General features: G+C 32.5%; 2 protein-coding genes across 4 annotated transcripts in view; one reads left to right on the top strand and one right to left on the bottom strand.

Moving 5' to 3' along the window:
• The window catches only part of LOC127711464 (major vault protein-like), a 31,667-nt gene extending 28,669 nt beyond the window's left edge, over positions 1-2,998 (bottom strand). For all 3 annotated transcript variants that reach the window (XM_052217533.1, XM_052217529.1, XM_052217534.1), the window contains exon 1: positions 2,862-2,998. The gene's annotated coding sequence lies outside the window, so the exon portion shown is untranslated. The remainder of the gene's footprint in view (positions 1-2,861) is intronic.
• Positions 2,999-10,662: 7,664 nt separating this feature from the next.
• On the top strand, positions 10,663-11,549 carry LOC127711473 (uncharacterized). The gene has a single exon (XM_052217547.1). The coding sequence runs from the start codon at positions 10,663-10,665 to the stop codon at positions 11,467-11,469; it is 807 nt and encodes a 268-aa protein (XP_052073507.1). The 3' UTR covers positions 11,470-11,549.
• Positions 11,550-12,527: the final 978 nt, after the last annotated feature.

The following is a 12,527-nucleotide window of genomic DNA, read 5'->3' as shown; positions in this document are numbered from 1 at the left end:
TTTACGAAAAATGGTTAAAAATTGACTATAAAGGGCAATAACTCCTTAAGGGGTCAACTGACCATTTTGGTCAAGTTGACTTATTTGTAGATCATACTTTGCTGAACATTATTGCTGTTTGCAGTTTATCTCTATCTATAATAATATTCAAGATAATAACCAAAAACGGCAAAATTTCCTTAAAATTACCAATTCAGGGGCAGCAACCCAATAACGGGTTGTCCGATTCATCTGAAAATTTCAGGGCAGATAGATCTTGACCTGATAAACAATTTTACCCCATGTCAGATTTGCTCTAAATGCTTTGGTTTCAGAGATATAAGCCAAAATCTACATTTTACCCCCTATGTTCTGTTTTTAGCCATGGCGGCCATCTTGGTTGGTTGGCGGGGTCATCGGACACATTTTTTAAACTAGATACCCTAATGATGATTGTGGCCAAGTTTAGTCAAATTTGGCCCAGTAGTTTCAGAGGAGAAGATTTTTGTAAAAGTTTACGGACGACGGACGCAAAGTGATGAGAAAAGCTCACTTGACCTTTCAGGTCAGGTGAGCTAAAAATGGGGTTTGTTGAAAAATACAGCGACAGAAAATTTGTAGTCCAAATAATTATGTGACGTCTAGAAAGGCTATTTTAATTGTTTTCTGTGAGCTTAATTATAATTTGGACTAGAAAATTTGAGGAAATCCCACAGGGGTTTGTTACAATTTACCGGGTTTACTATCCATTGTTATATACATGTATATGTATTGTATGGTCGTATGTGTTTTGTAGTTAAGTCGTGAGAGTTGTGTCCCTTTGTATGATGATGATGCATATTTGATGTGATGTTATCTGTCTCTTTGAAATAAACGTGCTATGGAAATAGATGTTTTTGTTGCTCTTAAGCAAATATAACTTTAGCGGCATGGGGAGGCAGGTATATGTCCCCCCATGTACGTAATATGGTGGAGGACTTCAAAACTGTCCCTTTGAGTGTATTTTATGTGAGCTGTCCCCAAAGATGAAGAATCAACTTTCTAAAAGTCTAGACCACGAGGCTGGCGGCGCCATTATTAAATTTTGACCACGTTGAAATCTTGGAATTTTGTTCAGTGGAGTATAGCAGTACCATGCAGTTGACACTGGAACCAATTTTTGGATTTTATGTTAAATTTTGATGTTTTTAATTTGGATTTAGCCAATATTCAGAAGTCACCATGGGAGTTTTCGTCAACAAAAGAAAACGGTAAAATTTAAGGAACTGTTTTTAAACTACATTGTACATGCATATTAATATCAAAAGTATTTCGCAATTGTTTATTGTCATCTGAACTTTAATTATCATTTGGACTGTTGGACGCGATCGAAATTTAGACACAAACAATTAAACTTTTAACCGCAATTTGGCGTTGGTCTAACATCAAGAAATACAGCTGTGTATGTTTATGTGTGCAGAAAACTGTAGCATGTGTCATGTGACGTCCCGGCCTATCATCTTACAGTACTTGGAATATAGTTGCTTAGTAATTGGCATTATCTTTAGTAACTAATCAGCTTGACCTATATGTGTATTTAGGATTTAGCAGGGAAAATGTGTTACAGTTTTGAACTATTTAAATTCTACTGCAGACGGTACGTGTGAGATTTATCTCGTCGTACGCTACCCAGTTACAAGGACAAACACGGACTTATTTCGAATATTAATTATGAATTCAATTTTGTCTCAAGGATTTTTCTATGAATTATCTGGTATGAGTGTATTGTTTATACACAACATTTCTGTTAACAGTTGGACTGATTTGACAGCGGATTGTCAGTAGCGATGGGATAATAGTCATTAATAAAACCTAGGTTGATATTGACATTTCTGGAGCTTTTCATTTGTTTCATCTTTATTTTATTTTTGTGAGCGTGAAGTATGAGAGATTGGACATGTTAGAGAGGGAGAATTAGTTGTATTTTCTTTTACTGACATATGTTACTTATGAAGTGTTTCATTGATGTAATATTTACCATTTTTTTTAAGAGTTAAAGGTCTCTGATGATTATCTATCACAACATTCTAGTATTTTCCATTTAGTAGACTGAGTAAATGTATCAAATGCATTTTTTTTTTGTGTTGTTGAATGGACGTAATGTGTGCATAAAGTCCTAAGGGGGAGATCGAGATGCCAGACGTTCGGATTTTTCTGCATTGTTGATACTGGTGTGTATGCCAATGGATGCTGGATGTGAGAACTGGTCAGCCACGAACATTTCAGTTATTATAAATTTATTTACAAAGATTATTTGGAAACTGATTTTAGTCTTATACGGAAGTGATTATATAGTTTGAATTTTAGTGCAATTTTTCTTCTTCTTGAAATTGTATATGGATAAAACACATACACCTTTTTGATAAAATTTGGGAAATTTTCTTTTTGGGGGCGGGATGTTATATACATGTATATGTATTGTATGGTCGTATGTGTTTTGTAGTTAAGTCGTGAGAGTTGTGTCCCTTTGTATGATGATGATGCATATTTGATGTGATGTTATCTGTCTCTTTGAAATAAACGTGTTATGGAAATAGATGTTTTTGTTGCTCTTAAGCAAATATAACTTTAGCGGCATGGGGAGGCAGGTAATGAGGTATATGTCCCCCCATGTACGTAATACCATACGAACCCCGAAAAAGTGATTTTTTCGGGGTTTTTTTCGGGGTTCGTATGGATAGTAAACCCGGCAAATAATTTGTAACAAACCCCTGTGGAAAGCCCAACTCTCTGCCTCTGGACCGGTGCCCCTGTAACTTTCGGTTTCATTTTGCAATGTGTCATTATGATGTCAGACATTCAAGTCAATGATAATTACTGCCAATGTTAACTAAGCTGTTTACCTTGTCGAGGTTGAACTTCTTTGACTTTGTTCTGACCAGTCCAGTGGTTAACACCTTTTTCACAAGTTCCGGTTTTACCGCAGTGTAGGAGTGTCTTCAACTGACCAATCAATGCATCCAGTAATTATTTTTAGATATTACACCACAAGGGAAATCCCGATTCATGGTTATCGAAGTGTTTTAAATAAGACAGAAATAGCACTAGAACTTCAAGATGGTATTTTATGTCTGCTCAGAAAAAAATCGTCTGCATACTTGAAGAACTCCAAATCCTTGGCATACATATAATAGAAAAAAGCTTGCATTATAATTAACTGAAAGAATCAATATTATCAAGTGTTTCCCTAATCATTGATCAGTAAATGCTTCTAACGTGTATCTTACCTATGGTAATTAAATTTAAATTATTGTCAAATTGTTGTATTTTGACTTTTTTTTGTGTGTGTATGAATATGATTGGAATCTTGAATCTATACCAGAATTAGAAATGATAAACACAAAAAAGGGTCAAAATCATCATTTAAGCCATGATTTTTTTCAAAGACAAATTACAAATTCATCTACATATGGGTCATTATCAAAAAAACATGCAAAACTATGTTATTTGGTCTTTTCAGGTCAAAAGACATGAAACTATATCAAAATGTATCAAAATAACTATTGCATATGAAAGATATGAATGTTTTGTGATACACTATACACAGTTTACAGTATGAAATGTTATAAAAACATTCTTAATTTTTTCTCAAACCCTTGGATATAGCCAGAATCAACTGTTATTTTTTACTATAAATCCCTTCAGACCTGAAATAGGGCTATTATTCATATCATTTGTTATTAGAAATTATCACTTTTTATTGCATTTGATACATACAAACATTTTTTTAATGATTTGGAAGGTGTATGTTGGTTTTATAATAAAAAATTTAACCAAAAGGAAAAGTCTCATTTTTTAAGTCAATGGTGTAACCAAAAGACAAATTGGTAGGGTAAGAGTTATCTTTCTCAATATTTCAGCATTAACAATAGTTTCTCCCTTAGCAATGTTACCTGTTAGCATGTTATGCAAAAGAAAACAAACATTTATGTTGAAAATTTAGTAAAAAAATATTAAAAGTAAGTACAAGCTATATCGTAATTGAAAATAGTGTCCATGGTGTACCCTTATAAAAATCTTTTTTTTTTTAAATTCCTGAACTTTGAATTATGAAATATATTGATTGTAGAAACATGCACCAGGAACGCCATATAAAATAGGGGAATGGAGCCCTTATTTTGTAACTAAACCTTAAAATACACCTGAAAATCAATGGTGTTACTGTCAATGGTGAGACCATTTTAATAAAATAACACCGTTGACCAGCTTTAAGTAACACCACTGAATATATTACTGTAAATTCAGAAATTATTGCGATGTTTTTATTATTGCGAAAAATGCGACAGGGTTATAATCGCAATAATTTAAACTCGCATTTTGAAATTTGTTGTATGAATTAAACAGGATTTTTCTCATTATCGCAAAAATTAAAATCGCATTTTAGTCTAAAATGACAAAATCGCAATAATAAATGCACGCAATAATTTCTGAATTTACAGTATGACAATCAGCATTTTTTGGTGTTTCTTTCATGTTTAACAAGCGAAACATCATATTATTTATAACAAACAATACTTATTTAACAATATATCATGTATTACATATACAAAGTTTTCAAAAACTGGTGTATGCTGGTAACACCAATGACACTATTTAGTAACACTACTGACATTTTTAGTTATTGATATTTAATATGTTATATAATTTGAGATTTTTAAGCCTAAGAATTATTTTTTTCTTCTTTTTCATTTGCTCAGTGTTCTCTGTTTTGTGTTCAGTACTTAATAAAAGTAAATTTTGAAATGTGTTGTCAATGGTGATACTTTTGTGTCATTGGAGTTACTGAAGAGTCAGTGTTGTTACTATATAAAAATGCGATACTTTTTAATTTTGATTCATAAATGAAAGCGTTTTTATGTTGTATACGAAGGATTAAGCATATTCTTATCATTTCATCTTATACATTATACATATATTCAATTTAAGTGTATTTTTTAGTATTTACAACAGCCATAATTAGGACAGCCAACTTGTTTACGACAATGTAATCTGAAATTTATGTTTAAAAAGAATGTATAGCTAGAGGAATAATGTCAATAAGTAGTAATTTAAACCTTAACAACAAATTGGAACAGTTGTTTAATGTTTAACAATAATATTTAGTACCTAAATGCATGTTTTAATTGGTAACACCATTGACACGATTCTATCAAAGGATGACCTAAAATTGTTGAAATTGAAGGAACCCTTCATTTTTCCCATTGCATATTTCTGAAAATAGTTGCTACCATACTATAGAATAGAGGGACACATTTAAATGTTTTAAACAATGACATCGTTTTTCCAAATATTACTTCATCGAAATTTGCATGTTTTTTGATAATGACCCATAATGCTGACCTATTTGCAGATCTTGTCTTGCTGATATGTTTTGCTTTTTAAAATTTTTTATTCGACCGCAAAAACATTTTGCGGTCGAATATTGGTATATGACGTTGGCGTCGTCGTCGTCATCGTCGTCGTCAAAAGACACATTGGTTTTCGCACTCTAACTTTAGTTTAAGTGAATGGATCTCTATGAAATTTTACCATCAGGTTCAATACCACAAAAGGAAGGTTGGGATTGATTTTCGTAGGTTATGGTACCAACAGTTAAGGAATTAGGGGCCAAAAAGGGGTCAAAAATAAGCATTTTTGTAACTTCCAGACATAACTTGTGTGTTAGTGTATGGATCTCTCTGACATTATACCACAAGTTTCCATATCACAAAGGAAATGCTGGGATTGATTTTGGGGGTAATTGCCTCAAAATTTTAGGAATTAGGGGCCAAAAAAGGGGCAAAAAACAAGCATTTTTCTAGTTTCATGATAATAACTTGTGTGTAAGTGTATGGATCTTTCTGAAATTGTACTACAAGGTTCCATATCACAAAGGGAAAGCTGGAATTGAGTTTGGGGGTAATTGCCCAAAAACATTAAAGAATAAGGGACCAAAAAGGGGCCAAAAATAAGCATTCTTCTAGTTTCCAGACAATAACTTGTGTTCAAGTGTATGGATCTCTCTGAAATTGTACTGCAACCTACCATACCACAAGGGGAAGGCTGGGATTGATTTTGGGGTAATTCCCTTAAAATTTTAGGAATTAGGGGCAAAAAAGGGGCAAAAAACAAGCATTTTTCTAGTTTCAGGACAATAACTTGTGTGTAAGTGTATGGATCTTTATGAAATTGTGCTACAAGGTTCCATATCACAAAGGGAAAGCTGGGTTTGAGTTTGGGGGTAATTGCCTTAAACATTTAGGAATTTGGGGCCAAAAAGGGGCCAAAAAACAAGCATTTTTCTAGTTTCCAGACAATAACTTGTGTTCAAGTGTATGGATCTCTCTGAATTTGTACTGCACCTGGGTACCATACCACAAAGGGAAGGTTGGGATTGGGTTTGGGGGTAATGAATCATAAGGGGGTTCAAAAAATTTGGGGGAGGGATTTTTTTCCCTTTTTTTCCTTTTTTTCTTTAAAATTTTCCATTTTAAATTGGTTATTTCTGATTTATATATAAAAGCAAATAATAATGATATGGTTTGAATAGGTAAATTAAATTTTTTTAAGTTCTTAGACCACATTCATTCTGTGTCAGAAACCTATGCTGTGTCAAATATTTAATCACAATCCAAATTCAGTGCTGTATCAAGCTTGAATGTTGTGTCCATACTTGCCCCAACTGTTCAGGGTTCCACCTCTGCGGTTGTATCAAGCTGCGCCCATTTTATTATCTATCTATTATAGTTTTCAAGATAATTGGCAAAAACGCAAAAAAATAGTAAAAATTGTCATGTAAGGGCACTAACTCATATAATATCCAACAAATGATCATTGATCTGGCTCTCCAAAACTCGAACTGTTCAATCCAAAAATGTGAAAAGCTATTTTTTTTTTTTCATAATATTCATATAAAAAAGTTGAGAAACAACCCCCTTATATTGATATTAATTATTTATTAAACAAAATCTGACAGATCAGTCCTTGGTAAATTTAAACTCAGTTCCCATTCCCTAGCTATTGAAAGAAAACATTATGCTTATGCCAGACAGAGACAGAGAACAAATTGAAGATGAATACCATTTCTTTTCAGACTTTTCTTGTCCATGCTATGCCTTATTAAGAGGTACTTATCTAAAAAAAAAAAAAAAACAGATATTTTAATTGTACAAATTGCATTCAGTAATATCACTGAATCATATCTCCTCACAGTCTTCACGATATACTTTTAAATCTACAGGCCCGAAGTTTAATTTTACAAAATCTTAGTTAGATTCTATTGGATTGTAGAGAAGATTTTTACAGGCCCGACAGCATTTTTACAAGCCTGGGCTGGTGGGACTGTGGTTGATTGCAAAGACTGTCCTCACTGTTGAGCAGCAGCACACCATTCATTATCAAAATCATTGCAAAATACAATTTTATAATGATTGTCTTTCATTCAGAAAAAAAGTCTAAATTTTTTTTGTATGTTAATATTTTTGTACATGATAATTAATGATTATTTAAGAATACTCGAATATTGTAGCCATTTATTATTATATATATTTTTAAATTCTCATGTGAAAGCCACTGTCACCCTGTTTTTTTACTGTACAATTGTCTGTTTTATTGTCTATACTTTATAATTATCTTATTGTAAAGAGTTGACCAACGATTTCAGCAATGTGGACTTTTTTCAGATCTAATGCCTTGTCGATCATTTTTATTTATACGACTCCAAAATTTTTGCGGTCTATAATGGTATGAAATTGTACCACAAGGTTCCATACCTCAAAAGAAAGGTTGTGATTGATTTTGGGGGTTATGGCCCAAACCATTTAGGAATTAGGGGCCATAAAGAGAGCCAAAAAACAAGGATTTTCTGGTTTCAGTATAATAACTTGCCCATAAGTGTATGGATCTCTATGAAATTGAATCACTAGGTTCCATATCAAAAAAGGAAGGTTTGAATTTTGGGGTTATGGCCTTAACAGTTAAGAAAAAAGGGGCCAAAAAAACAATACTTTTCTAATACTTTGTATAAATTGCTTATTTCTTGACCAATTTCAATGTGGTGTAATTCAAAGTCTTGAATTCTTGTATTTAGATTTATGATTTTGGGCTTGATTTTAAAATTGGTCCACATTAAGGTCCAAAGGGTCCAAAATTAAACATATTTTAATTTTTGACAAAAATTGAATTCTTGGGGTTCTTTGATATGCTGAATATAAACATGTACAAATTAAGATTTTTGATTTGGCCCAGTTTTCAAGTTGGTCCAAATTTGGGTCCAAAATGAAACTTCGTTTGATTTCTACAAAAATGGAATATATGGGGTCCTTTGATATGCTGAATCTAACCACATATTTAGATTTTGGATTTTGGGCCTGGAATCATGATTCATATTGGTCCACATTGAGGTCCAAATTGTCCAAAATCAAACTGTTTGATTTCATCAAAAATTAAATTCTTGGGATTCTTTGATATGCTGAATCTACCCATGTAATTAGATTTTGATAATTGGACCGTAATAGGTAAATGTCCAATTTCAAATTTTTAATTTCTTAGACCACATTCATTCTGTGTCAGAAACCTATGCTGAGTCCACTATTAAATCACAATCCAAATTCAGAGCTGTATCCAGCTTTAATGTTGTGTTCATACTTTCCCCAACTGTTCAGGGTTCAACCTCTGCAGTCTTATCAATCTGTGCCTGCAGGGCATTTTATTACTCTCTAAAATTCTCTTTATCTATCATTGTTTCAAAATAATAGGTAAAAATGGCATAATTTAAATGGTAAAAGTCATCATTCAAGAGTGATAACTCTTATAAGGGATTATTTTTAGATCTTGTCTTACTTATCAATTTTGATATATAAAATGTATGTCTTTCTATTTTAATTTTAGCAGATTACAAAAAGTTTGTAAAATTTATCATTTAAGGGCAATAACTCCTACAAGAAGTCATCTTACAGTTTAGATGTAAATAGACCTACTTTTTGTATTAGGCTGTCATATATACTCTTTTGGACACATCTTTACACATAAGTTATATGATTGTATGAAATCTTGATGTTTAACTTGATACAAGTCATTCAATGAAGCATAAAATGTAGGTCAAAGTGACCTTTTATAGGATAGTGCTTTTGACCATAGATGTACCCTTGCACAGAGTTAGATAATTGTAGGCCACTTATTCCGACACAAATAATCTAAAATGTAGGTCAGAGTTATACACATTTTTTGTAAGAAGTTGTCATGCTCCACTAGATGCATCCTTACTGTGGCTTACACCCGGTTTATGGAAACTGAACTTGGACACAAAACTTGGTGTATCGGTAATTGTACTGATCTTTTTTCATATTGTATGTTCTTTTGTTAAGTTTAAGTCCACTGATTGAGATTATATAAGGGGCATTGAGAACTCAAAAGTTACTTTAACCCTACCACATATATATGTGCCTGTCTCAAGTAACAGTCATTCCTAAGGTCGCAGTGAAAATTGGTTTGGTCCAGTTAAGTGATATGCATTACTCGACCAAATGACCAGTAAAATTATTAATTTTGTCCAAATCATAGGTGTAAATGTCCTGTAAAAAGAATCTGGTCCAATTAAGAAGAATGTTTCACTGGACCAAATGTCCAATTGATTTTTCAAAGCCTTTAGAACCACTGAAGTAACGAACTTTGCAAACCTGTCTAAAATTGTCCGTTTATAAATTATAAAGAGTTCTGGAAAAGTGATGGTCCGAAGGTTTTGACCACCAAAATTTTGCAAAGGACCAACACAATTTTGGTATTATGCAATAGAAATAATAGTTAGGACCAGCAGATTTTCTTCATGGACCACCAAGGGAAAAAAGATTTCGGAAACTCTGCAGTAACGTTTCAACTCCCTCATGCACAGTTGACAGCTTAGATTTGATTTGGCTATTTTTTGTAGGTCCCTTTTGGTCATATTAACTCTTTGACTGTTTCTTTTTCTGTTCTTATACAGCTTGGATTTCAAATTGCTTCGGACACGTAAAATTTATAAAGTGTTGTTTTCATTTTTTCTTTTTTTTAAAGTAGTTTTTTCTTGTCATATATATGTCTTAATGTCATTTTATTTGGTAATTTTGTGGAATTTGGTGTTGATGGCATTTGTTTAACAGTCTCTGTTAAATTTATTCACACATTTACAAGACTCCAGTAATTTGGCGTTTGAAATATTGTACATCCATATATATATTGTTGAAGACTGTATATTGACTAAATTAATACAATAAAGGATAAAAGGAATCACAAAAATACCAAACAGGACAACATACCACCCTCGAGATGTCTTTTTAATTTTTCTGTTTTGTTAGGTTGCTGTTTCATTGAAATTTGCCGGACATCACCTTTCATTTGTAAACAATGAGCTTAAAAAAGCCAATTTGAACATTAAATAAGGTACATGCATTATGACACATGGTCATTCTCTCCATGATACATTTACTCACAAAATAATCAACTGAGAATGAGAGGAAAAAATTAAAATAATAAACTCTAACTGTATGTTTCTCAGTTTTAGAGAACTTTTTGTCTGTTGATGCACAAGCACATATTTATTCAAGGGTACTCCAATAATCAAACTCAACTTTGACCATTGTTTTTATGAGCACATATTAAAAGTTCTTAAAATTTTCTGTTTCAGATATAATGGAGAAAATACAATTGGCTGAAACTTGGACAGAGCCAGTGAAAAGAAAAAGTGTCGGTAGTAATGATTTAGATGACTTTCAGAAATCTTTTGATCACTGGCAAAATTTTATCGAAAGTTTGATGAAGGAGAAGTCAAAACTAGTGGAGGATGTTAATACACTTTCTCATGATAAACAAAAGCTTGTGTCTAAAAATGAAGAGCTTGAGAATCAAATTGACCATTTACAAACTGTTCTGGATTCTACACATAAAAGTTTACATAGGATTTGTGATGTTGAGGAGGAAAACAGGGAAGTTAAAGCTAATTTAGAGAGGCTAAAAGCAGATATTGAAGATTCAAATTTAAAGATGGATGAGAAAGAAAGACAACATTTAAGAATTATAGAGGAAATAACTATTGATAATGAAAAACAGAAAGAAGGGGTTAGAAATTCAATGAAAATTTTATTAGAAAATGAGAAAGAGAGAAATGAAATTTCCTTAAGAAAAAAGAATTCAGAAGTAGAAGAATTGAAAGAAAAATTACAAATATCTAGTAGGGAATCTGAAGCTGAGATTGTTAGAGTGTCTATGGAATATGAAGGTAAACTGGCAAAACTTCGACAAAAAATACCAAGTTCAACAGCACATGGGTCATCAACAAATCAGGAAATATTCCGAATGAAATTACAACACATGAAAAACGAGTATGAAAGAGAGGTTCGTCTATTGAAAGAACAAGTATCAGAACTTGAAGAAAGAGAAACTGCCCCACCTGGTGGAAACAGAATGACCTTTACAACAAGCAAAAAACGAAGATTTTAAAAGTTTTTTCTCATGATTTATATGTTGCAATTTATTGTTTATGTTGAACATTGCAGTTTGACTTAGATTGAGTGATCTTTTGTGATATTTTGAGTTAATGTATGTTTTCATATAAAATAGTAAAATATCAGTTTTTTTTTAATTGCACATTATATGGTTGCTATTTCCGATTTTATTGTTTTTGTTATGATGTATTACTTATTGAAGGTCTGTGGGGAAGCTTGTTTTCCATGGGAACTTGATAATGGAAAGACTCCTTGGAAGGAAGATTTTTGTTTGTTAACACCCATGTGGTTGCTATTGACCAAATCCTGGCAAAGATAGATATAAGAAGATGTGGTATGAGTGACAATGAGACAACTCTCCATCCAAGTCAAAATTTATAAAAGTAAACCATTATAGTTCAAAGTATGGTCTTCAACACGGAGCCTTGGCTCACACCGAACAGCAAGCTATAAAGGGGCATAATTTACACATCTTTCCTGACTTTTTAACTGTTTTTTATCCATTTGATCTTAAACCTGTATGAAAAAGAATCAAAATACAGGAAAAAATACAAAATATGAAAATCACAGACTCCCTGGTTAAAATTGTCTATTGTCTCCGAAACTGACACTCCTTGTCAAGGACTGGAAATCTTACCCTCAGTTCTAATTATCTTGGCTTGGGCTTTTTCATATGTGTTTATATTTAATATGGGGACGAAGTCTGCAATAACAGTAAAAAAATCAATAGATATACGCTAATGTACTCAAAATCATTAACTTTTCTTTTTCAAACAGTTGCGCTTGCCCATTACCCTGTTCCTGTTCTGTGAAATAGAATATCAACAATGCGACCAAAAACAGATCTATATATCTATGACTAATGGTCAACATAGGTCCTTACTGATAGTTAACTTTAGTGTCTATACAATATATCCAGCTCTAAACAAGTTGGAAATAAATTATACAGGGAGAACTATAGGGGAGGGTTGGCACCTCCAAACTAGTTTTACCCCGCCACATTCTGTATGTGCCTATCCCAATTCAGTGGTTGTTGTTTGTTGCTGTATATCA

This window comes from Mytilus californianus, unplaced genomic scaffold (assembly GCF_021869535.1).
Source record: "Mytilus californianus isolate M0D057914Y unplaced genomic scaffold, xbMytCali1.0.p SCAF_8, whole genome shotgun sequence".
Classification (NCBI taxonomy): Eukaryota; Metazoa; Mollusca; class Bivalvia; order Mytilida; family Mytilidae; genus Mytilus; species Mytilus californianus.
This window is presented reverse-complemented; position numbering and strand designations above follow the sequence as displayed.